Source organism: Cyrtonyx montezumae, unplaced genomic scaffold (genome assembly GCF_038088225.1).
Source record: "Cyrtonyx montezumae isolate F1298 unplaced genomic scaffold, pur_monq_1.0 scaffold_17, whole genome shotgun sequence".
Taxonomy (NCBI): Eukaryota; Metazoa; Chordata; class Aves; order Galliformes; family Odontophoridae; genus Cyrtonyx; species Cyrtonyx montezumae.
The window spans coordinates 9,325,794-9,353,161 of record NW_027071903.1 but is presented as its reverse complement, the minus strand read 5'-3'; the positions used below and the strand labels follow the sequence as shown (position 1 = coordinate 9,353,161).

The 27,368-nt window shown below is 38.1% G+C and overlaps 1 protein-coding gene across 2 annotated transcripts; it reads left to right on the top strand.

The window, feature by feature from the left end:
* The first annotated feature begins 831 nt into the window (after positions 1-831).
* On the top strand, positions 832-27,368 carry MYLK3 (myosin light chain kinase 3). Of its 2 annotated transcripts, none has more exons than XM_065733207.1 (13): positions 832-927; positions 12,326-12,416; positions 13,380-13,806; positions 15,992-16,557; positions 17,870-17,975; positions 19,334-19,427; positions 19,746-19,855; positions 20,888-21,029; positions 22,057-22,127; positions 23,416-23,544; positions 24,550-24,702; positions 25,986-26,118; positions 27,140-27,368. In XM_065733207.1, the coding sequence occupies exons 1-13, from the start codon at positions 835-837 to the stop codon at positions 27,209-27,211; spliced, it is 2,187 nt and encodes a 728-aa protein (XP_065589279.1). In that variant the 5' UTR covers positions 832-834; the 3' UTR covers positions 27,212-27,368. The 2 variants fall into 2 exon arrangements, with proteins under 2 accessions (XP_065589279.1, XP_065589278.1); XM_065733206.1 differs by lacking the exon at positions 832-927 and adding an exon at positions 8,937-9,549.

Genomic DNA, 27,368 nt, shown 5'->3' with positions numbered 1-27,368 from the left:
TTAATTTTCTTTTGTTTTTAACAGTGCACTGGTCATCTTGCTGTACAGCACCAGGTGGAAATGAAGTCCTTGTTTTTGCTGTGAGAGGAGTAGCTAGTTCTGTACCCACACTTCTGGACCTGACAGCGCTTAGTTCGTAATGATAAAGGTACTGTCTCTAATCCCTGTTCTCTACTCATTTATTTTAGGGGAGAGTTGATGCGCACTCATTCTGCAGTGAAACATAATTTTATTTTGATTTAATCAATGAAGGCATGGTCCATGCTAAGTCCAGATATTGCTCTCTAAGCAGCTTGTCTATCTGTGCAATGTCACAGCCTACTCACACCTGATGTGAATTCTAATTGAGGATGAATCTTTGTCCTTTTTAGTCTATTTTTTGTTCCTTCTGCTTCTCTCTTATAGCTTAAGAAATTTGAAATGGAAGGAAAGATTGTGTATGATCAGGTTTTCAAAACAAGTATCATCTGACAGTAATAAGTGTCACTGAAGCGGGCAAAACTAAACTGAGGAATGGATAAATGCAAAAAAAGGATTCTTCAGTGACTTCTAGAGATTTGGATGTCGTCTTCTGTTACGTTGCTTCTGTGCTTTACAGTAGCTGTTATCAGTAGTTCAGGAAGTGAGCTGCTGAGTTGCAGATAAAGCTTAGTACTGCTGATAAGAAAGTGAAATGATTGAAATGCCTGGTGTAGTGCTAGATAAGATGGAATGCCTAGTATATCACAGAAGCAGTATTCTAGCAAGATCCACAGGCTGTACAGCTTTATTCAAGCCTAGAAGGCTTTAGGCTACCTGTGTTGACCACCATACAATCAAAAAATTAAAAATAAAATGGGAACTTTATATCAAGAAACTTCTTTGCACAGATCCCTTCGTTTAAGCATGGGAGGATTTTGTGTTTCTGATTACATCAAGAGGTTTACAGTAAGTATTTTGTTGTAATCCTTTTTAGAAAGTAAAAATTGACCAGATTTGATAGCATTGGCTACTGTGCCTTTTCTAAAATGTTGTTGTGTGTTAGATGTTCTTAGCCACTTTGTACAGTGTTCTTGCTTGCAAAGCATCTGCCGATGTCAGGGAGGTGCTTCTCAAATGAGTAGTGCAGGCTTTGCCTTTGTAAAGAAATACATTTCTGTGAGAACCTTGACACATTTGATCATTTAATCCAAATGATGTGTTCATAGTGTAGGATGTCAAATTGATGTTCAGATCATATGGAGGTCAGTTGTTACGACTTTTTGCTTTAGTAATCGTGTGTCTGAGAATTTTAAGACAATGGATCTGTTGGGCAGGCTTACACAGGGTAGTTTCATGACCCAAATTCTGCATCAGCCATTTAACCTGTGGTAAAAGCAGTGCACTCGACTGGAGTGCTGTGTGCTTGACACCTCAAATGTGTCTTCTGTGGTAGGTTATAAAAGTTTTGATATCAGAACTACTGTGCCAAAGGTCTGAGGAAATGAAGTGAGTCTGTCTCCAAAAAAATACCACTTACTGACAGTCTACTAACGCTGCAAAAAGAGACAGATATAAGGACTTCATGGGTGGAACAGAGAATAATAGTCTACTTTTCTGCAATTTGAAGCTATCCATCAAATAGCAGTGTTGAATGCTATCTGTAGCGTTAGGTTTTGGTTGCTATTGGTGCAGGGAGTCTGGGGAAAACACTGCTTGTTTCCTTCCATTTGCGTGTTTTTCTACTTAAAATTTTGGAGCCTTTTACCATCTAGACAGAAGCAGAAAAGTGAACTTAAGTGAACTTAAGAAGAATGCCATGTGATTCTGTGAAAACGATATTCAGTTAATGTTTTTTAAGAAGGTATATTCTCATGCAGAACAAGCATTGTATCAGATCGTTGGTTTTGTTTGTTTTTTGAAGAGGTTATTCTTTCAAAATTTTGAAGAAAGGTTTGCCTCATGTGTCTTATTTATAATAGCTCTAATGGACTTTAATAAAGAGGTTGTATTTGTAATCATCTTCATTCCATAACGGAACAACAGATTAGCTGAACTAAGTTCTGGTACAGTTGGAGAAATTGACAGATTTTCTTTTAATTTCAACAGATACAATTTTGTTCCATTCTTTTAATATGTTATATAGTGCATCTAATATGGTTGACACTACAATATGATTCTTCTCATATTGTTTGAATTTATTACATAAGCAAATAGGGTAGCTCCAAAGGCTATCATACATTGTATGTAAGGGGTTACTGATTTATTGTCTATTGCAGTAGAACAGGAAAAAACGGTCTATTTACTTGAATATACTAAATTGGCTTTAGAAGCATCAAAACAAATTATCCAGTTTATTTTTTTTATTTATTTGACTTGTTATGTGTCAGGGAAAGAAGTGGTCAATACTGCAGTTGTCTGTTTGCATGTTGTTCTGTGGCTTAGCTCTCTGAAGCCCAGGATTAGCATTTCTCGGTAACATGAAGGCTGTGCTGAATTTCGGAATATCTAATTTCTCTGTAATTCATCTGTTGGGTGACTGAGTAACTCTTTCGTATTCAATGATTCAGTTTCTTTTTAGAACTGGTGATAATGGTACTTTCTGAAAACATTGAAGATCCGAAGGTAGAAACTGTCTTAGATTTAGTTTGATTTTTATAATTGGTTTTCCTTGTCCTCAATGAGCTAAGAATCAGAAGTAACTCAATTCTGGTTGTCTTGCATTGGATTATCATCTCAGACCATCATACCAAACTCATTTGATTATCGCTTGGAAAATTATTCTTTGTTGTTCACAAAGCTGGTCATTCACTTTTATGAAACGGTATGAAAGGGAAGATGCTTTTGAAGAATAGGACCAGCAGGGAACCACATAAGATCAAATAGTGTCTTGGGCCATGCGTGCAGCTTCTACTAAAATTGATAAGAACTGCTTTAATCCAGAAACTTTCTATTAAGCATAGTGAGAGCTCACTTCTCCTGTGTAGAGCAGCAACTTGTAAGTTGTGTCTGAATCTGTTCCAGAAGGGGCTGATGAATGTGTGTATTCCTTTAATCTTACTAGTTGCAACATGGAACCCGTTTGCTTGTTTGTTGGCTGTAGTCTCTTTCTGTCTTAGTACTTGATGATCTGCCCGCTTGCACTGGAATGGCTGCCTCAGCTGGCCCTGGTGCTATGGAGGGATTTGTAATGCTAGCTAACTCTGAAAGCAGTGATAGAATTGTGTTTACAGTTTGCTTGTTGTTGCTCAGGTGTACACTAGAGGTGTTTCCTGTAGTTTATGCTTAAGCAGTAAGACGAACGGTTTGGTTTCTGAAATGAATCAAACATTTTGTTAGGACGGATGGTGAAAAGTGTGTTCTAAAATGTTTGAAGACAAAGTTGCCTTCTGAAGATCTTTCACGGCTGACATGGGTGCAGCATTCTGTGTGTGTGTGTATATATATTTTTAGCTAGACATATATACCTAAAGGAACATGAGTGGCTTAATTGTGGGTATTTGATTCACTGGGAAGAGTTGGCAGAACCACCAGCTTTTGTGCTCGAGTTTCCCTTACTATGAATCCTTTTTTGAAGTGCAGCTTGTCTTGAGGCTAAGCCTGAACTGATGAAGTTATTCCTGTGTTTGAATGACGTCAAACTGAAATGTCAGAGAGGTCTGAATCAGAAGGTGAATATAGCACATAACAGACTTTGTTATAGGAGAGGTGACTATTTATCTTAAATTGCCTTAACGTGGTATTCTGGTTATTACTGGAGAATGGCAGTGTCAAGAAGTGCTCTTATGTTTTAATAAATGAGTAAATTCCTCTGCTTAGTTTCTGGTTTAGGTTTTCACCAAAAACAGCACACAAAAAATAACAAAAAACATTATTAGTAAGTGTCTTAGTTTCACCTAGGATGGAGTTGTTTTCAGAGTGTCTGATATGATGCTATGGTTTGGTTCTGGGAGGAAAACAGTGTTGATAACACAGTGATGTGTATAGTGGCTGCTCAGCAGTGTGGTACAGAGCCAAGGCCATTCTCAGGAAAGAGCCCAAAGAGTTGGGAGGGAACAGAATTAGGAAAACTTACTTAAACCAGCCATAGGGAGATTCTGTACCATATGGTATCATGTGAAAGGAGTTTTGAAGGAAGTGGAAGTTCATCACACTCTTTGTCTGCTGGGGACCTGGGAATCGTTTGGAGGGTGGTGAGCATCACTTGTTATATATACACATATGCACATGGGCACATTTGTATGTGTAGTCATAATTATTATCCTTTTCTATATCTTAGTAAATATTTTTATTTCAACTTGTGAGTTCTTTTTTCTTTTTAAATTATTTTTATTCTGGAAAAAGGAAAGGATGGGAATGAGCGAACAATTGTGTGTTGCTGAGCCATCTACTGAGTTAAATCACAAGAGTAAGGAATGCTGAGTGCAGTACCTGATGCTTGCTGTATTACAGTGGCAACTGTTGGATGGGAATGGGATGGAGTTGGCTCTGGTGTGGCTGCTCATGAGCACAAATTCACAGTGCAGTAGCGTGCATTCTTCTCATAATCTTTCAAACTTGAATCTAAAAAGAAATTTTCCAAAATAGGAAGAGAAGATAAAACAGTGCCATTTGGTGATTTCCATTTTCTCTAACAAAAGCATGCTGCTGGTAAAGCAGAGACTTCGAGAGGTCTGACTGGAAGCCAATGATATTCCAAGTCAGCAAAGAATGTTTCTGCTGTTTTTACTGAGCTTTGGAGCAAATTCTGGATTATGCATGGTCTTCCTCTGAAAAGCTGACTGTCTAAAAATAACTCTTGTGCAACAGATCTGAGAGGGGCCTCATCTCATCACTTCAGTGGCAAGGATTTCCTTTTACTCTTTTTGTTCCAATTGGCCTTACTGCACAACCAAGCCTTACTCTTATGTGTTGCAGTGAATCACTTCTGACTTTAAATTGCACCTGGACAAACTGCTGCAGACACAACAGCTTCTGGTCATCTAAAAGACGCCTTAAGGTTCTCTGTTGAGTTCCTAGCAGTAGATGAGAAAGCATCTTGCAAATGAGAGGCGAGACAGTTTAATAGCAGATGGTCTGAATCAGCAGGCTTTACTGGGAACTGACAGCATTTGATATAAAATCACTGAATACAGAGAAAGCAGAACCAGCGGCAGGACTTCTCTATTCTGTTTTCCGGATAACTCTTTGCTGGAGGATGTGGAGGGATGGGAAACTTTACCAGTGGCAGTCTTCTGGTCCAGGCTGGTAAAATCTTTTAGTAGCTGTTCGGTTAAGAAACAAAAGAATGAAAGTTAAAAGCAGTGAGACAGATTCTTAATGCAGTTTCTGTGGGCAACAGACTTGATGGTAAGAGGTCATGACTCAGGGTCAGTTGAATAAATGTGAGCAGGCAACAGGTGCTCTCTTGGCCTCCTGAGAGGAAAGTAACCTGGAGGGGTCTTGTTAAGCTGTGTGGGCGAGAGATAAACACTGTTATCTAGAAATCTTGTTACTTTGATGTAAATTAAATGTCATAATTTTATCTGCTGTCAGCTGCTTGACAGAGGTGCATTAAGATGTGATCTCAAGTTCATTAATGTGTCCTTCGCTGTGCTACTGCCTATGAGCACTATGACACTATGTTAACAGTTTTCTGTCACTAAGCATAAACATAAAAAGGGAAAAGGTTTATATGATGAATGTTAATATTTAGTTGAGGGGGATACTATAGTAAAGTTGAACTTTTGCCCACTAGGCAGTATTTAAATGCGTCATGCTAGGGTCACTTGGGGGGACTGGTAGTGCTTTATAGACACTTGTACTGTGCAGGTGGTGTACTGTGCAACCAACAGCTGACATGAATAATACATTAAATGTCAGGTTCTTGGCCTTTTAAAGCAGGTGTGGTCTGGTTCTTAGTACGTCACCAAACATGGCAGATGGAGATCTTCTGTCTGATAGCAGCAGGAAACCCAACTATTTCACTGGACAGGCTTATCCAAGCTGTATGGCATATTTTGACCTTGGAAGTTATTCCTCTATAAGAAGTTGAAGCCTGTTTCAGTACTTGTTATTTGTCATGAGAACTGGTATCTAACTGAACCATTGCTCTTTGGATGTGATTGATTGTTTTACCTGTGTCTAGCAAATTTGCTGTTTGTGAGCAGTTACTCACTGATGCAGAGCTTGATTTTGCAGAAGTGTATGTACCTTAAAGTTTAGCTACCTCTCCATTTGCTCAGGAGAGAATTAAGTGTGTGTTAAGGAGCAACTAAGCTGCAACTAGATTATGTGTTAAGTAGTTTTTCAGCATAACTTGAAAAAATTGCCTGCTGGCTGCTGAATATGTAAAGGATATTTATGAATATTTTTTGCCTTAGCAATATTCAGTAGCTGTAGCCAAATTTTGAACTTGTCTGCTGTTTTTTGCTTCTTTTGTGGGGTCTTAGTGTTTACCACTTCTGGTTCTTTGTCTTCTTAGAACTCTGAATGGCAACCTTCACAAACTTCTCATGTCCCCACTGTTTCTATAAAGCTTTGGCTTTGTTTAGGCATTTTACTTTTTTTTTTTTTACATTTACCTCCATATTTTTAGTCATCTCCAGTTATACTACGTTACTGGAAGCAATGCAATAATCTAATGAGATGATCTGTTTGAGCAGCTGGTTTTAACCTCTGTGACATTTCTAGTTTGGGATATAAGCCTCTGGTATCACTGTAGCACATGCTCTTTGGTTGTTTTTTTTCCCCTTCACTTCTTCTTTGTTGCTATTGCTACTGTTTTTTTCATTCCTTTGTGTCAGAGCTAGCAGTGAGGGTTCATAGCTGAAGTGCCGCATCCTAGATTCTTAAACCATTCTTTGTGTTGAATGCAACTGTTTCTCTTGTTCCTGACATCAGTCTTTCACAACTGGGAGTGTGTGTGGGACTGAAGCCAAAGTGGAATAAACTCTCATTTCCCTCCTGAGAATAGAAGATTGTTTGGCATCACGGGTTGAAGGTCACTCACAGTTCTGGTTTTCCAAAATTTCTGTTCCTTTTTTTCATGCACTCCTGAAATATTTCATAGCCTGGAGATATTTTAAAGTTATCCTAAGGTATTTTAAAGGGATCCCAGAAGTTCATTTCAGTTCAACTGTTGATAGAATGAAGGTAGCTGCCTGCAAACTCCTATGAGTGTTCATTTTTTGTTCATTTGTTTGCTTTCCTAATAAAGGGATAAAAAAATCTAAGAAGCTTTATTCTGAGTTTACATTCAGACTGTGATGTGGCTCACCAGTTTGCTTAGCCAATGACAATGTGGGGTGACTGAGCAGAACTCTACGATGCACAGTGGTCCTGCATTAACTGCTGTTCGTAATCACTCATAGAACATTCTGCCTTCTTCAGATGTAGTTTGGAAGGTATTGGACGTGAAACAACTTCTGTAGCAGTGTCTGAGTACAAAATGCCATTCTATGCAATAGATTCTTATGAAGTAAGGGTGAGTTTAATAGGCTCGTACATTTCTTACAGTAAAGACACTTTTTTGTGTGTGTGTGGTATAAGGATGGTTACTCCGTCATCTACAGTGTGTGAGTTTTAGCATTAAAAGACTTGAGTCTGTCAGTGGAACAATGTGTTGAGCTGCCCAAGTGAGTTGCAAACATTGAGCACTAAATGTTCTGAATAAAAAATACCTTCTGTTGTTATTCAAAGCAAAAGAAGTGAAAGATTGTTGCCTGTATTTAAGCATGTTATCAGCCCTAAGGCAACACAATCAGATCCATTTAGGACAGCTTTTTTTGTATGTTTAACAGCTATTAAAAAGTTGGGAGTGGGAAGGAGGAAGGTAAATCACTTTGACTGATATTTTATATTTCTCATTATTGACCAATTGATGTTTCCTTTCTCTTTGTCCACCATCCCACCTGTAATTTCACAGGTGCTTATGCAGCACTACTTAAATCCTGCTATGTACCTGTATGTTGAACAGCTGCATCCGAGTAGGAGTCAGCTTTGGCTGTGTCTTCTCGGTATGTACCTCAGAGAACGCTAGCAAGGAAAATTCTCTTACAGAAATGACAACGACTAAATACTTCCATGAAAGGGTAGTTTTAATATTGTCACTACTGACTTCCTAGTGTGTGGAGGAGGGATTTTGATTTTTATAGTGTTTCATCTCATACAACAATTTCACTTTACGATTTCTTCCAATATGCTCATTATGAAAAATGAAAGGGATTGGAGACAAAGAGGTGCTCTGTATTACAAAGCACTCAAAAATGTGGGGATTGTGTAAGTATGAAATGACTACTTTTCTGTCCTCTAGTGAATGTTGTAGACATGCTAACGTTATTCAGAAGTGAAAGGAAGTCAGTAATAAATCCATGAAATACATAATTTAGTAATTCTGTTGCTAACAGTTGGACTTGCTCTGTGTCCTCATGAAGATTTTGTGCTTGGTTTGCTTTCACAGCCTGGGAGAAAGATATAATTTTAGAAGCTTCAGTTGACAAAGACGTGGTGGTGCTAGATACGTATTTCAGATCCTTGTCATTGTACTCTATTTTTAAATTCAAGTGCCGGCCAACCTAACAAGCACAGCTTGTGTCTATGTTGAGTGTCCTATGTCTGTCCTGGAAAGCTGAACTCTTCCAAACCTTAGCACAGTGCCACCAGATTTACTTCTTATTTGTTGTATTTTGTGAGGAAAAATGCTCCAGTAAGTTCTTTTCTATATCACAGAACTAAAGCTGGTCACGAAACTGCTTTTCTGTACAGAGGTCTGCTTAGGCACTGGCAATTGTTAAGATCCTTGCCTATCAACAGCCACTTGAGAAAGAATTTTAAATGGTCTTGTGACGTCAAGGAGACCCAAGAAAATATATTCTGGTGCCAAATTGCCTCCATCATTGAGAGCATGCAGTAAGAAATAGATAACACAGAAATAAATCATTTATGCAGTAGCTATTTAATGATACGCTCTAGCAACTTCAGTAAGTAAGATTGTCTGGTGTAGGCATAGCTAAAGAAGATTAACTTTCCTACCTTCATTTTCTAGTTTATGATTAATGAAAAGCCAGCCTAATCTATCTGACATTCTGCTGTCTGGACAGAATGTCTGCGGGTAGCTTGGACATGGCAGAGGGAAATGCCTTAACCAAGTTACAGCCTATAAAAGTGAATAATTTAAGTATATTGGATAAAAAACTGAATCTATTGAATGAGAAGATGGACAAACTGTTACACTTACAAGAAGACCTGGTGAGCAAACTGCAGCAAGTTAAAGGTATTGAGAATATAGAAAAGGGCATTAACAAGCTAACAGTATCCAGAGAAGCTCTCGATGAGACAGATGAAATGGAAAAAGGCCTGAAGCTATTGGACAGACCTCACCAGACCGATATGCAGAGCATATGCTCAGAAGTGTTGAAATTTATGAAAATTGTCCAGCTAGATGCCTTGAAGCACAAGGAGAGACTGGCAGAGATAGAGGGAAGGATTGATACAATGGATAAAGTGATTACATTAGTGGGAGAAGTATTAAAACATTCTAAAGTAGTGGATTTTATTATCAAAGGCACTGTGCCCTGGAAGAAGGAGGGTCTACTGGAAAGCCTTGTTGAGGTTGGTTTTCTTCTACTACTGTTGATGTTCTTTGTGAAGTAGCAGGTCTCTCCTGATGATTTTCCTGCATAACATTTATAATTCATCTTTTCCTTAAGAATTGCTATTGCACATTACTGACATGACCTCTGAATTATAAGCATTCTGTGGCAGAGACCTAGTCTTAAAATATGCCATAAAATGTCTGAAGTCCCCAAAGTGTGTCAGGAAATCCTGTAACGGGTATGGGGAGCAGACTGCTTCTGTCAAAGATTCAGCTTCTGCCGCTGCTTGGAGATCAGCAGTGTCATTCACATTTGGTCACAGAACTGGGGTTCCAGTGAAAGGTAGGAGTAATGTACTGGGAAGTAGCTACTGAAGGAAGCTGCTTCTATTTTCTCGATTGATGGTGAATTCCAAACACAACAAAAGTTAACAACAATTTATGCTGACTTTTGTTTATATGACTGAGCAGCTTTATATGTTTTCAGATATTTAAGTTGTCTTTAATTGAAACATGACTTCGTGAACTGTTTTGATGTTGTTCACTCCTCAAATCAATTAGTGCTTGAGGTTTTCCATGTGCAATTTCCATCCCTGTGTAAGGCCTAGAGCCAGGCACCATCCTTGTTGGGGTTTACTTGTTGAACTAAACTGACAGTGCACAATATCTTAGTGGCCAGGAGAAGATGAATATAAAGATTTCATTTCCAAATTGTCAGTTTCTAAGTGAACAGTAAGGAAGGATATAGATAACTGTGATTAGAGCAGTGCTGGAGGAAAGTTTCCCATGGACTTGTAGCACACAGTCAGGTTTTATTGTTAGCTACTGGGTACTGCCTCATCAATGTTAGTGAAAAAGGAAGTCTGGGGTCACACATTCATTCAAGATATATGGGCAAGGACTCAAATGAGAGGTGAAATGACCTGATGAAGTGGAGTCACAAGGAGGTCTCTGTCCCAAGCTTTAGCTAGTGCCTTGGGTGAAGACCTCTATATGTATTGGGCAAGTACACTTTTACAGAGCTAACTCCACTTTTCTGAAGTACCATAGTTGTTCTTTCTTGTTACTGGGAAATTTTTGAAATTGGAGTATAAGATTAGTTATAAGACCTTAAGATGTGTCTGTTCTTTGATCACAGGCTGCTGAGTAGTGTGATATTTGAACAGGTTTTAAATTAGAGAGGTAGTATGTGTGTGTGACCTAGCTGGAGTAATGTGGAGGAAAGCGTGGGTGAATTTTAAAATGCATTAGCTTGTGGTGAGCCCTGCGCTAACTTTGGTCCAGTTTTTTCAGCCTGTTCTGTAATACATCCAAAAAAATTCACAGTCACACTGGGGGTGCACACAAAGAATTTGATGCTTGCTTGTTGCTATTTTCCAACCTTTGCTGTTTTGTAACAGCACGCTGCTTATCACAGTTGGCTTTGCACAAGGTTGCTAAGAATGGGGATGGGAGTGGGGAGGTCATGTTTTCATTTTTGGGTGAAGCTGTTTGCTGATGGTATGACAGCATTCCCAGGATGCCATAGGAATGGTTATGGAAGAAGTGTTCAGAGTTGGAGTCAAATTAATGAACGGCTATGAACAGAGCTTTGTAGGATCCAAGCCTCTTTTTTGCTCATTTGTTTTGCTTGTTGTTTTGTTAAATAAAATTTGAACCGTTTCTTATCCAGGGCTTTCTTTGCCCATAGGATTTTGCAAGAATAATGTTCTCCCTGGTCATTGTTGCAGGTTTGCTTAGAGCTATGATAAGAATGGTAATAACATTTTACTTTTTTGGTCTTTTTTTGTGGTGGGGGGAGAAAAGGTAGAGGGAGGTGCTCTCTAGTGGAATTTGTAAGGTTGGGCATGAAAAACGCAGTAACTTCTTTTACTCACAAATAAAGAGGATGATTTGCAGTGGACTTCTAATTGGTTATCTGCAGAAAAATTTGAGACATTCCTTATTTGCTTATATAAATGAGGATAAGAGGCTGCTTATCACTTGTTTTTTAATAGACTATGCAGGCTGCTTGTCACTCAATTTTTAATAGGCCATCCAAGATATTATACCTTTTCCTATTTTTTTATAATGCTTTATGCTAAATATTATTTAATAAAATAATTTAATAATTTAATAAAATGTTATATTTTACAACAAATGTGTTGCTTTGTGAAATGTTACAGTGATCCTGTTACAAAGTAACCTTTCTTGCTGTTATGTTAATTAGAGGGTGAAATATGCTTAAAATAAAGAGTGTCTGGTTTTGACTATACCAAAGATAGCATAGAATAATGTTATGTATGTGTATGAGAGTTGTAGTAAAACTGAGGGCTCTTTGTATAACCTTTATTGTTGCTCAAATCATGAATCTCTAGATGCCTTGAGACAAATATATTATTGCACCTACAACAACATTTTTTATCTTTCAGCCATAGGTCAACAAGTGTCAGAAATACAGAATAACTTTATCTTCTAATATTTCTTGTTTCATATGGCATGGTCATATGGCATGGTTTCATATGGCATTTAATCAATACAAGTAAGAATGACTTGAGGCAAAATGTCTTACAAATAGCATTTTGGAAAATAGAGACATAATGTATTATTCTGTGCCTTCTTGTTTTAAAAGTATACCTTTTTGTGAAAGCAGGGAGAGATCAAAAAAGTGGAAAAGAAAAGCACAAGTAACTACAAATTCAGAAGTTCAGAGGTGTTGATACCCATTTTACAGGGTCTCAACATACAAGGAGAAACTCAGTGAGAAATAAACACCCCTTGGTGTAACTGTTATGTTTTTTGTCATTTTTTTAGGCCAAAGATAAGGCTGAAGAGAGTGGTGCAAAACCGAAGCATGTACTCAGTAACAGAGGAACACAAACAGAAAGCAGGAAGCCTTCTGAAGGTATGTACCACTCTGGGCATGCTACAGTCTCTGACTCTAGAATGTACTGCGGACCAACTAGAAACTGAATTTACAGAGAAATTATTATGAATGAATTATTGAGAAAATATGGATATTCTCCCCTTCTTTGTAATAACATCTGTTTCCCAAATCAACCCCCAAGAAACCTTGAAGCTCATGAAATTAAAAGCAGTATCTTTGGCTACACCGTTTCCTTGTTCTGGTATTACAGTGATCTGAATTAAGAGAGCAGTACTGGTTTGGAGATAGGTGATATTGCTGTAGCATTTTGCTAACACATAACCCCTAAATTTTTGCCTTAGAGCTGATCAAGCACTTTCCTCCCCCTTTGGAATGGGGGCATATTGACATTGGAAATACACTTTGTGATAAACAAGTTTCATTGCCACATCAGTGCTAGATTCCTCTTTAGAACGTAGCTGTCTGGACATTGCCGTATTGCATCCATTATTAATACTTGTGGGGTGGAAGTCACGTGAACGTGGGTTGAACAGGCCTAATGCTTTCAAAAGATGTCAGTGAATCCTTTAAATTTTGGATAGTCCCTTTTTAGTTTCATTTAGGAAGTGACAAAAATCAAGCACACAGTTGATCGCAGTTATGAGTTGAAAGCTACACAAGTTTGTGAACTAATCTTAGTAGCCTCTGCATACTGAACACTGAAAGAAACGAGGAATTCCTCTTATTAATATGCACAATAATTGTCCTGAGAGTGCTGGAGATCCTTTCCCTTTTGTGGAGTGCAGGTAAGCCTTTGATTAAACCATGAACATTAAAAATGACCAACTGAAGCCTGGACAAGATTTTTAGTGGCTTTCAGTGGCTACTTTATTCAGAAGTAGGTAATTGCTTAGGTTATTTTCAACGGATGTGTTACCTTACTCCCTCTTTTTTGCTATCACTTCTGCTACGGATAGCTTATTAATGGTGTGCTTTATTCAGGTATTAAAAGTGTGAAAAAGTTGGATGAAAACAGTGGAGGATGCAAGAAGGTGAACATTTCAAGTGCTGTTGCCCACAAAGCTGACTCCAGATCCCAGACCAAAGAGAGGACAGCACAGCAAAAAGCAGAAGGTACAGAAAAAGCATGGAGCTGTCAGCAGCAGAAAGATGTTGGTGCCAAGGCTTTGAATCAACGCAATGGTCTTCCCTTCATAAATCAAGATCACATAGGCAACCAAGATCTTCCTGTTAAAGCACACAGTATGGACAGAGCTCCACACTTAGATGAGGGCCACAAGCAGCTTTTTCATCAGAAACGCAAAGAGAATGAAAACAAACCTCCATCACAGAGTATGGCATCGCAGGAAGCCTTGCCCTCCACATCCCAGGCTATATCTGACACAGAGTGTGAAGTGACACAGACCAGGTAATAGTTTTGCTGGTAGTTTTCTGTATGATCTGAAAACACTTCATGTGTTAAAAGGAAAAAAAAAAAAAGAGAAAACAAAACAGATTACTAAAGGAGTCAGCTCCTGCTTAAGCATGATCCAGGGGAAAAATGGTTATGCTGGGAAAAGTGCAGTGGGACCTTATAAGTGGTTAAGGCAAAAAAAACCCTCAAAGTAACAAGAACGTCTTGTAATGTTTTTCTGAAGCCAATAAGTTAGAGAGCTTGATATATGGGAGATTTGATGTGTTGAGCTGCCATAGATATGAGGAGTGTGACTCTGCCCTACTGTTGCTTCTGTCGCAGTGGTTTTTAAAGCTTTTTTTCATGCCTTGGTCACCTAAAGGTATGAGTAGATTATTCATTTTTTAAATTCTAATAGTCTCATTTTCAGATAAGAATTTTGTAATGTGTCTTTTACAATCCTTTTCTTTTTGAATTATTTATTCACAATTGGATTTTCATTCCATTAAAAACTGAATGCACCAAACCCTACCAACCAAATCTCAATGGATGCCAATTCAGTGACAAAGTGTTGTGCCTTCCCGCTTGGGGCTGGCAAATACATATGTGTAGGTATGAATGGTATACACATTCACATGTGCATAAGTATACATCTGGCATCATACACCAACATAATAAAATGGGAGGCGTTACTTTTGGAGTACCCCTAAGACAAATTAATGTCTGAAGCCCAGAGAATAATGTGACAACTGCTTCTGTGTGTGTATTTTAATTTGAAGTTTCCACCTTTGTGGCCTCTTCTCCAGCGCTCAGGAGCAAATTGTGTACAGCTCATAGACACTGATATCTCCAAATCTGTTGCTGTAATAGCACGAAGAAACAGGTGGCCTTCCTGTGTTTTGCCTCTGGCTCATGAGGCTTCACTAAGTGGAGCTGGGACCGTGCTGCCTTGAAGGCTCCCATCTTGAGGCTGGCTCAGGTGTCTGTGAAGAAGCTTGTGTACAGTTGCTGTTGTCCCCATGGTTTGGTGCTGGTTAAACGTGATATGGCAGGAGTGAATTTGCACACAGAGAGCAGCTTTTGGAGCAGCTGAATGGTTTGGACAGAGGGAGTATGTGGGTACCAAAGAGTTTGGTGTAGAGAGTTGGGTACCAACAGAAAACCAGAAGGCAGAGCCTAGAGAAAATCCTGGAGAGAGACAACGCTCCTAAACAAGGTCCCTATTATGCTTGTGTGTTAAGTCATGAATGTAGTAAATGCAACTTTAAAATGCATGTTACTTTCAGTGAAGTCTGTCAGCCTGTTCAGAAGTGTCAAAAGAACATTGTGTTCTCCTGTTTGGAGACATGCCCGAGAGTCCTCTTGAGTTCAGGCTTGTCTAGATAGCAGTGGAAGTGTTTGCTCAGAGCAGTGTTCAGTGCTCTGAATAGCTTACTCCTAGTGCAGTTTAAATCCACAGCACAAAGCAGCAACTGTGAAAGGTGCTAAAACTGAGGAACTTCAGCCTTCTGTTATGCAAAAGTGGGAACAGTTTCCTCTGTATATTTCATAATAAATTAGCTTCTCTGAAAGAGGCATTAAATTCTGGGAAATGAGGAAAATATTTCAAGTTTTCTGGTAGCTGGAATGCCAAGGAGAATAACATTAATGTGGTGAGAGAGTTATGAAAGTTAACGTTTTTAACAGAAAGCTGAGGAAGGAATGCTGTCCTGTAAGACACAAACATGTTTGAGTGTGCAAGACGGCCTGCTGGAGAGGGCTGGGATGGATCCAAACACTGAGATTTGTAGTGCTGAATGAGCAGTTGGATGTTTGGATACTCAGCCTTTAATTGGTGAAGATAATCTCTATCACCTCCTACCAAGAGGAATGATATCTTACTAGACCAACTGAAATAGTTGCAAAAAGTTGGATGAGCTTTTCAGATGGCGGGTTTAGTACTTCAGAATTTGTGAGACATGTTCCGCTCAGCTGAGGCAGACAGGGGTGGAGAAAAAGTAGCTGCATGTTTTTCAGTGCTTTCCCCTAGTGCTGTATTTCATAAGGTGATTGATATAATTAAATTTCTTAATACTATAGAAATCTTAAGATTTCTAATCTTAAGAAAGAAATTTTAAGCAGTTTCTAAGTTTTCTTTCCATACGAAGTTGTGACAGAAAGTCTAGATATCTATGTGAAATGTCAACTGCTTGCTCTGCAGGATAGCCATCAATGTTCGTGTGACTGAATTGAAAGAAAAGAGTGAGAAGACCAAAGATGGAAACTCAAATGATTACAGACATGAAAATCCCAAAGCAGAATCCCTGTCCTCTGTACCATTGGAAGTGGAAGGATATAAACAGCTGCCTGGTAAAGCCAAATTTGAACAGGCTCCTAAGAACATCAGCACTGAACCAAATCAAGAAGTGAAAGGGAACAAGAAGCAAAATGAACTTGCACCAAAACCAGGGAAGCAACAGCCATTATTGAACAAGCCCAAACTAAGTAAAAAGACTGAAGACAAGTCAGAATCAAAATGCAAGCCTGTTGTTTCACAGAGTACCACTGCAATGGAGCCTAAGAAAGATCTGGGAATACAAGTCAAAATCCATCAAGGACTGGTAAAAGTAGAAGATTGCTTGGCAGTTACCAACTCTGAGAGGAGGGAGTCTGAGCCCCCCTGTTCAGTGGGAAGTGATGTGGGTCAGTGTGCAGGAACAGCAACAGAGAACGCTAAGTCATTGGAAGCTTGCAAAGAGCTTTCAACACAGGATGAGGTGATCATTGGTAAGCTGCTTGTACTTAATTTTGGAAATTTACAGAGTTTGTGCTGCTCGTGTGTATTGTATATAAACTAGTAGCTGGACTAGTGCATGCTACACCACTTGTACCTAAACGCTGCAGATGTCTGACAATCAAATGCAAGAGGATTAACATTAGTACTATTTATTTTAATAGTACCTTTCCTTCTAAAAGTTACTTTTGGCGTAAAAATCTCCTTTCAAATAAAATAAAGTGGAATATATATTTCCACTGAAGTAATATTGACAGAATCCATTCCTTCAGATACAGCATTTATTCTTTCAGGTGGAGTAAGTAAACTAGGTATGCTTCTGCAACTATGGACTGAAGAGGACAGTAGAATATTGCATGAGGAGTGTCTTGCTTGATCGTTGTGCTATTGGCCATAGATCTTCTGTCAATTATAGCGTTTGAACACTTCTGTTGTTTCAAGCAGCAGATTAGTTAGTCCCTGAAAGTACATATACACATGTGTCCTGATGTGGATCTGGTGCTCTCAGCACTGGTGGTAGGAAAATTAATTGCATACATGTTAAATTGCACCCCAAGATCTCTGGGGTTTAACTGTAAAATTACTTTGAATGAGCAACACCTTACGTGGGTGGCAGAAGCTTTACCCTAGAAGAGCTTAGACATTAAGATATAATAGTTAAATGATTTAGCTCCCAGAAACTATTGAACTTAATTGCTTAAATGTTTACAGCCTTTACTAGGATGCTGCTGGTAAAACAAGGTGTTGCTAGTAGAAACTTTCTCATTCTACCATTATCTATGCAGATATTGTCACTGTTGTGTATTCATGCTGCTTTTCCCAGTTAGCTTAACAAAATGAAAAGAAGATATAGTATAATTTTTTAAAAAACTTACAGATATTTTTCTTGAGTAAGCTCTTTTGTTAATACATAAGATCAAATGTTAACCTTCCTGGACTCTCTCAACATTGCTGTGTTAAAAAGACAGGCTTGAAGGCTAGGAGATGGGGTTCTATCCTCAGTTCCGGGCCTTTATCCATCATCTCTAGAAGACTGCTAATGGTCTGTATTTGAAGCAGCAGAGAGATTTTGAATGTTTTCAAAAAATAGTAAAAGAATTGCATGCTTAATGTTTGTAGATAGCTCAGTGTTTATCTGAATTCCAGTAGAAGGTGGGTACCAGGAAAATTAAAGGCAGTCGAGACTTTTCATTATACTGAGCAAATAAAATGAAGTGACTTGTGTGCCCTGTGGACTAGGAATGTTGGTGTGAGGGAGGTGAACTAGGGAGAAATGTCTCAATGACCAGATTTTCTCTGCTTTAGATGACAGCCCTTCTCCCCCAGCTCCTTTTGAACATCGCATAGTGAGTGTCAAGCTAACAGAGGTGACAACGTGCTACTCGGTGTGTCGCCATGAAGTCCTTGGAGGGTAAGTCTCTCTGCCCCCTCTTGCTGTAAGGCAGGTGGTAGTTAATTGTGGAGAAACTGAGTTAGCTTGGGAACCAGTGGTCTTCTTCAGATAGCTCCAAGATGCATTATGGGTGAGGCATGTGCAAACCCACTGCAGCCAGAACAGTTGCTTAATAGGACCAGAACGCAGCAGCACAGGGAGTGATGGATTCCAGCTGTGTGGAGCAAAAGGGGATTCAAATGCATATAATGTATCTATTTTTTGTGTGTCTTATGAATACTTTCCTTTCTTTTTTGGTGTCACTTTCTATACCATTCTTAGCCCTTTAAGCTTTGTAGAAATTGGTTGGAACTGAGACCAGAGCAAGAAAAGAGTAAATTTGGCCTACAGTAGTGAAGCAAGGAGAGAGAACGCAGATAGCGTGTCAGATTGTTCATCTCTCTTCATCCTCCAGACTTCTTGGGCTACCATAGTTGCCCTTTTATGTGCCTGTCTGTGAGGCACATCTAAGTCCCTTAGATTACTGGCTTCTGCCTCAGATCCATTTTCAGACTCCTGACTGTGCTCTTGGGTGTTGTTTGCATTTGTTGTAATAATCTTGGCTACAGCTGGAGTCTTGAGGAAAAACCTATAATCTCCAACCAGATTCAGAGCATTATGAAGTCAACAAAGCCCATTAGGGGTCAGACTCCAAAATCTTTATTCCATTCAGAACTTCATGTTAAAGAAAACTAAGGGTAAAAATTATAATTATGTAAACCTTGCATTTAATAATAACTCATGGTAACTGTACAGCTGCTTCAGTCTTTGTGTTCTTGTATATTTACTTGTCTAACAAGAAGTTTATTCATATCCAAGTATTGAATATGGCTTAAGTATAGGCCTGAGGATGCAGTCGCAGAGAAGATGATGTTTAGAAATCATCCCAAGGGGCATTAATGTATCTACGTGACGTGGGGGAGAATTTACAGCATGCAAGAAATGTGGTTTGTGGAGTGGGTACAGTTACTGATGTTAGTCATTTTAAAAGTTATGAGATCAAGACAGAAATATCCTTGTTAATGTGCCCACTAACACATCACTGAAGGACAGCAAGTGGGTACAGTTACAGAACTGAAAAAGAATATCATCGGGTCATCGTACCACGGTGAAATGTAGTAATATGGAGGGCATAATATTTTATTGTAAGCGTTGAACAACTGGCTGGAAAGATAAAACTAATCCTTCATAAGCTGTGAGAAAGAGGAGATTGATGCTGCTGGCCACCTGATTCTGTTCACTTTGTACTGGGCTATTTTTAATCAGTGATAAGAATAGTTTGAAGAAGTTCTGCAGTGAGCTGTGCTGTTTTCCCAGCTTTTGTTTGGTATCAACAGGGGGCGCTTTGGGCAGGTTCATAAATGCACGGAAGTATCAACTGGTCTCAATTTGGCAGCCAAAATCATAAAAGTCAAAGGAGCAAAAGAAAAGGTAATTATGTTTCTGTGAACCTAAATGAACGCATGCTGTAAACCATGTGTATTGCATTTATTTTAATGCTGCTTCACTGAACCACTCTATGAAATTCTCCTTGCATAGTACCAAATATGAAAATTTTAAATAGTGTTTTAGTAGTAGTAGCTTGGGCTTCATATGACTTTCGGTCATTTCCTGTGCTTGTAATTAAGCCATTTGTTCAAATGAGACTTGTGGTATAGCTGCTATAGGGTTTAAGATTATTGTAATCAAATATATGAAATTTAAGGAGCATATTTGCTCATTTTTTTGTTAACTTCTTATTTTTTTCAGGAAGAAGTAAAAAATGAAATTAACATCATGAACCAATTAAATCATGTGAATTTGATCCAGCTTTATGATGCCTTTGAAGCAAAAAATAATGTAACTTTGATCATGGAATAGTAAGTTTAAATGATTTCAGGAACTGGTGGATTTTGGGGTTTGCATTGATCACCAAAAGAAATGGAGAACAATAACTCTGAAAAAGACTTGAGTGGCTTTCCAGCCTATGAGAGTGGAAAATGCACGTTTTAAAAACAATTTCTTTGCATTAAACATACATCAGCAAGATTGTAGTTTAAACAGTTGCTAAGGAATGTAGTTATCTTCAAGTGTATGAAACTAATTACAAGACAATTAATGAACAGAAATTTGGTTCATTTTTCATTTGAATGCAACTCGGAAGCCCCAACATTGTCTCTAGCTACCAAATTACATACAGGTGTTTGTGGGGTAAGTAAAACCTGAGATAAAAAGTAAATGTGAGAATACAGAATATGGAAATGATGACAGGGAGGTTACTTAAAGTAACCTTGTTGATTTTTTTTGAAACTGAGTTTCCATTACAAAATGTATTGATGATGTGGAAGAAAAAAGTACACGAAATAGGAAAAACAAATGAGACATTTAAAATAGTCTATATTCAAATCTTTTATTTAAATAATTGTGATTTTTACCCTGCAGAACCTTGTCAGATTCGTGTTCCTGATGTAATTTTTTTTTTTGTGGAATCAGTTTCAGTTGTCAGCTGAGGTAATAATGGCTTTCAGTTTTAGAAGTTGTATAGGTTGAAAAGTTAGTTTCCTTGAGCTAATAGGAAGATGATAATGGGTACTTTGTTACATTCTACCCGTTTTCCTGGTCCTCATTTTGTCTCCAGATTGCATGGCTTTGTATTTAGGTTTTGATTCTCCTCTGCTATTCCCTTCCAGATGTTAGCAATAAGTCTTCCAGTGTGGGAAGAACTCTAGAATGATACTTAATTTCACACTCAAAAATAGATTTCTTAAAATCATTTAGTCTGCAGATGTGATTTATACTAGTTGTGTTGTTAGGACCTGTGCTAAATTAGAAACTAAGATTCCAACTTGGAAATAGATTTAGTTAATGAGGAACTTTAGTGTTTTTAATACTTCTCTATATTAAAATTGTAGTCTGGATGGTGGTGAATTATTTGACCGGATCACAGATGAAAACTACAATCTAACAGAGTTGGATGCAATCTTATTTACCAGACAAATCTGTGAAGGAGTCCATTACTTGCACCAGCATTATATTCTCCATTTGGATCTGAAGGTCAGTGATGTCCATTAGTGATGTTGTTTGGACCACTACAGTCTGTAATCACAATTATTTCTTATTTCATTCACTTAATTTCATAAGGAAATAGACTTCCTTAATTCAATAGCCATGGAGAATGAAATTCCAGATTTTTCAGTGTCTATTTAGTAGCTTGTATACAATCATGAAATAACAAGTGTCTGTGCTTTTTTGTTTGTTTGTTTGTTTTTGCTGTTAAGTCAGAAACTTTTCATTGTGTGAAATTAAATGATGACCTTCTGTTCTTTAAAAGCAAACAAACAAAACCAACTCCCACACATCTTTGGACAGAAATGCTTAGAAATGCTTCCAGTCTTCACTCCTCATCCACTTATAACTGTATCCAAACATATTTTCAGTCTTCTTCCTTTGTTTGTACTTTTTACTGCTTGGATCTGAACTGCACAATACTTTAACTGATTTGGTTGAAAACAGGTGGTATTTTTCTTGTTTATACCGTGTCTTACTCAAATGATATTATAGACCTGGTTGGCCTATAGGCAGCTCTGCAGTTCTAAGTTTGAAAACTCACTTTGTTCTTTGAAAAACAGTCACATTGGGGGGGGGGGGATAAACAAACAAATGGAGAATAGCAAAAAGAAAACAAAGAAAACTTTTGTCTTCAGGAACAAAATAGAGGGTAATTTTGATATGTTTCTTGTGACTTTTATGAAGCTACTTTTATAAATTCAGGGGGTAAACTGTAGCCATGAGACTGACTCTGTTGTACATGAAGGGGGTGCTTTCCATTTCAAAATCTGTGTATATTCAGTATGGGAATAATGTTGTACTGGAATGGAAGTTAAACTTTCTTACAGGAGGTCCAAAACCAAACCTTTCATTAACTCATATCCCAGTCCAATCCTTATTTCTCTGAAGAGGAATAGAAGAAAGAGAATCATCCTAAAAGTTATGACTGCAACATCTGAGATATTTTTCTTATTCTTGCTGAATTTATTTTTCAGTCATAAATTTAACTTAAAATATTCTCATCTTTTTGTAGCCTGAAAACATATTATGTGTAAATCGCACAGGGAACCAGATTAAAATTATTGACTTTGGATTAGCAAGGAGGTAAGTGTTCAATTATGAATTTATGTTAAAAAATCCCACTTAATTATGCACTTGGTAGTTCTTATTACATTTTTACACGTTTAGTGACTCCAAGGTGAGTCTGATATGTGAATGAGCTAAATATTACGCTGCTGCAGGCATTAATCTCCTCTGTGCATTAATTATTTAATTACTTTTTCAAGTAGAGTTTCTGTTGAATAAAGATATACTGCTGTTCTAATTGTCTCAGAATGATTCCCCTTCTAAAGCTTTTACTCTAGGGACTCCATGAAGGATTTCCCACATGAAACATTAAGCCCTCAGAGAAATAGAGGCTTTTCACCATTCTTTTATTTTGCTTGCTTGAGTTTGTTATTTGTTAGAGGAAAGCTGTGGAAACGTGAGTCAGTTCCTCTAGAATGGCAAGAATTGACTCCTGTTGGTATAACTATAAAAACATTTCTTTATTTCTTTTCTAAATGCTTTGAGGATCTTGTTAAGCCAGGACCTGGTATATATGTGCCAACACGTCCGTATGTATCAAATTCTAATAGAGAAGAGTTCCTGGATAGACACCAGAAGTATTTTCTAAAAACAGATGGATTCACTGAGGCTCGTTTATTTATGAAATGGAGGTTAAAGGTGTAATTTTTTATTAAAGCAGAATTTAAAACAAGATCTAAGAAACTGAGATGTAAAAGCAATGCTTAAATTGTTTTCTGTGTTCTTAGATGTAACTCCTGTTGGCATCAGTGAAACTTCTTACTGGTTCAACATCCATACCCTTTATTTTTAAGCAATAAAACAGAATACTGTTCTCTCTATATGCATCTGTTTTACATGTTGCCAAGCCCAAACAATCTTCTTCAGAGCCCCACCTTTGCAGTTGTGTTTTGCTCATATCAGCTATACAGACCTTTAACCTAAGATGTAACTGAGCATATCGTGCTAAGCAAATGCTCTTCAAACCTGTTTTAATGGAAACATGTTGGTTTGTTTTATGTCAGAAGACATGTGCTGGAAAGGTAGAACTTGGCAGAGAGCATACTTTCTCAAATACTGTGACAGAGGTCTCTGCAAGTTTTATTGCCCTTGGTCTTTTTTTCTGGTTTTACTCTGACAAGTGCATAACTGATGGTCTTATACCTGTAGTCAAAGAATTCGCTTACTAATCCTCAAGGTCTGAAGAAGGACCTTAATGCTGTCCTGGTTGTCTTGGTGACTGCTATGCTTGCTCCTTTTTTGGAGGATGAGGTGTTTGTTTCCCCAGCCTACTCTCAGCATTGAAATCTGTCTCTTTCTGTTAAAGGTACAAACCTCGAGAAAAACTGAAGGTTAATTTTGGAACTCCAGAGTTCTTGGCACCTGAAGTGGTGAACTATGACTTTGTCTCTTACCCAACAGACATGTGGAGTGTAGGTGTCATCACATACATGCTGTAAGTAAGCCTATGAGAGGTTGTGGCAATGGCACCAAAGCCTCTATGAGAACAGATCAGTGGAAGATGGTCTCTGGAACAGGAGCGTGGCAGGTGCTGAGCCCATCAGAACGGGACTCCTCCTATTTCATGCCGTTAATAACAAATAAAAAAACTCAGAGCTGCAGACCTTTAATGTAAAGGTACCTCAGTGTTGGTGTTAAATCTCTGAACAGCAAATAGCTCCTCTGATAAATATGTAAATGTTCTTCTCTTCAACCCCACCTTATTTAGTGAGTTAAAGTGGATCATAATGTGATTTCTCAGAAATGTGGCCAAGAGCTTGTCAGAATTTCCATTTTAATTGCATTCTTGAAGATGTAGTTTAATTTTCAAATTTGCAGTCTGATAGTTTTATTAGCTTGGACTTAGTCTGCATCTGCCCAGAGGAATTAATGATAAGTGCTTGGCCACAGGTTGTGTCAGATTGGAGTAAAACTTAACAGTGGCAGGATGGCTGTGGGAGGCTCTGATGATCCGAATCTGTCTTGGAATTTTTCACAGATGCTTTTTGTGAATGGAATAAACGGTTAAACTTGTTGGCCAAAAAGTAACTGAATGAAATAATGAATTATTGAAACAATAAATCTAAGCCTACAGACTAATTGAAAACAATATGCTATGGTTCAAAAGCCAGTTTAATTCAAGCCAAACTTGGTTATAGGCTTTGGTTTAGGATAGCTCTTGAGCCCTCCTAGCTTCCCTAGTTGGGAAAGCACTGAAATATGTACTGAGATTCCTGCTGGACCTCTAAGAAAATGAATTCATTAATGGTGCTCTCTGACTGAGCTGCTAGGCAGTAACATTGACAATACAGTTCTTGGCAGGGACTGAGAAGTAGGACCTCCATGACTGAGAACCCTTCCACTTGAAAAATTATCCAAAACTATAAAGAAGATGATTCAGGAGAGAAGAAATTAATCTTGCATATAACTACTTATCTCCCACTTCACTCTTTTTTTTAAGGCTTAGTGGTCTGTCCCCATTCCTGGGAGAAACTGATGCGGAGACGATGAATTATGTAGTCAATTGCAACTGGGATTTTGATGCAGAAGCTTTTGAACAGCTATCAGAGGAAGCAAAAGATTTTATTTCCAGACTACTTGTGAAAGAGAAAAGGTACCTCCTTCTCTGATCTTGAGTACAGTAGCACTTAATAACATTTATTTTCTTCTAGCTCACTGTTTGAATTACAGTCAACAATGAGAACTTAAGTGACATTTTCTTTTGCTGTTTCTGTACTTACTGGACAGTTCCTCAGAGGCAGAAGAGAGGAAATCTGGAAGGATTTGCTGTGTAGAAATCTGTCTTTAATCTTCCTTCTCTGTGTAAAAGCTTTTTCTTTTGTTACTTTGAATTCTTCTGAGCCCTGTCATAAATTGTGGGGAAAAAAGTTTCTTGAATGCTACAGAGGATAAATAGAAGCTGCAGCTATGAAAATGTGCATAGTTTTCTTTTAAAGTGGTCTACATTCATTTGGTAGATATTAAGAAGCATTTACGGCTTAACTCTGCATGTGGCTTCCCATTTTGGGATCAAGAAAAAAAAAGTGATTGTATATATGAAATGACAAAAGAATGAGATTGATTCTGATGTCAGAAAATGGTTGTGGGGTTGGGTAAGTGGGTAGAAAATCTTCTCTTGCTGAGTGGTGAGACAAAACTAATCAAAACTGGAATGATGCACACAGTAAGGCAGTTTGTGTGTTCAAGGGGAATTTCAAGGAGTGCTTGGAATATTTAACATCTTCCAGATCATTACCTGAATCAGATAAATCAGTTATAGTACTAATTACATTTTGAGCCATGAGTCATAGGGCTTGCTTTTGCAAATTAAACTTTTTTTCTTCAGTCTTGTCTCCCTACCTACCTCACAAGATTTTTCTGTTTCTCAAAGCTCTTGGGTTTGTTTTCACATCTAGGGCCATTGTTGAATGTCAGAGTATAACATATGCTTAGCTTGATCTAAGTATAGAATGAATAGACATTTGTGCTTTTTAAATATGAGGCACAGAATAAGCTTGCACTCTCGGGACAGCTAAACTTTACATAAACCAATGAACCTGTACAGCTTCAAAACAAAATCCAGATAAAGGAGAAATAGAGTATTTTAGCACAGGACAAGCAACCCTCTGCAGACACCTTCAGCAGCTTTTCACTCCACTAACTGCCTACACTGGAGAGTGCAGGATGTTGTTAGGACTCCATGTACTGGCATAAATAGCATCTCAAGAAGCCTTTCCACTCACTTGCATTGGTTTACTTAAGTCAAACCTTTATTTAATCTGTAGATTAAAGAGCCTGAGGTTCAGAGAAAATGGCAAGAGGCAAAAATAAATTGTGTGCCAACATGGTACCAAAATGGCTGTGCCTACATGGTACATTTTTTTCTTTTTCCTGCAGCTGCCGAATGAGTGCAACGCAGTGTCTGAAGCATGAGTGGTTAAACAATCTGCCTGCCAAAGCCAAGAAATTCAAGCTTCGCCTGAAGTCCCAGTTGTTGCTGCGAAGTTACATAGCTCAGAGAAAATGGAAGGTAATTAGCCTGGAAAATCTACCTCTAGAGGCAAAATCAGTTCAACACAGGCATGGCCTGCTTTTTTGAACATTGGCTCATTTTTACTTAGTTTTTGTAAATGCAGTTTAAGAGTTCTGCACTTTGGTATTTAAAGTTTTACAGTTCTTTTATTTTCAAGTTCAGTTTAAATGCTATTTATCTTACTCAGCTCCTCAGGACTTTTGCGGTAAGCTCATGATTTTTTGGAAGCAAATTGTGGGTGAAGTAGTGATAGATCAGAATTATTACTGGAATATCTACCTATTGGTTTGTAAATAATTGATCCTGTAGGGTGAGCATAGTCATCTTTTACAAATTAGCAATGGAGGATATGTAAAGAAAACTCGGCTCCATCTCCTGTCCTGTCAGTGGAGAATTTTAGTTCCTTATCAAGGAGGTGAATCTTATACCTTCTTGACTCTTTGACTTGAGCTGTTTCACTCTTCTGTATTTGTGTTTTAAAAAACACAACATCTGAGACATAACACTGTAACTGCACTGCTAGTGCAGTTCCCAGTACTAGCTTTCTGTTCTGCAGTAATCAGTGGTTTCTCAGTACAAAGCATTGCACTACCTCCTTCAGGCAGGATTCCAGTATCATCCTTCAGGAATTCAACTAGTGGCAGATAATTTTTTTTGCTTTGCACTGAGACTTGTATACCAAGGTCAAAACTGCTGCAGCTAGTGCCTGTTACATAGGTAACCATGCTGTGTCCATAGTTAACGTTTCCTATGGTGCAAAGACAAGGACTGAAAGCTTACCAGCCTTTGCTCCAGCTTTTCTTGTCTTTATTTGGCATTTCTGTGAAGGAGGGATGTCAGTTAGCTACATTAGCTACCTTTATGGCAAGGACATGTTGTGGACTCATGTTCTACTTAAGTGTCCATGAGGACTTTTAGGTGAATGGATTGTATTTTGCTGAAAGATAGTCTGTGTTGGCCAGAGAAAGTCCTTTACCTCAATTACACTCATACTTGAACTGTTCTGTTTTGTTCACAGAAACATTTTTATGTGGTGGCTGCTGCTAACAGACTGAAGAGATTTCAGAGTATGTCTGTCAAGCTCACGTAAGGTTGTATGAAACAACAACTACCACATTTGAAGATGGATGTGAGACCATTGGAGAAGAACTTGGTATCTTCAGTAATTTCTATCCCTTATATAATGTCAAGTGTTGTATCTTTCTCAGATACTGTGTGTTAGTGCTTAGGTTCCTGAAATGCCTCAA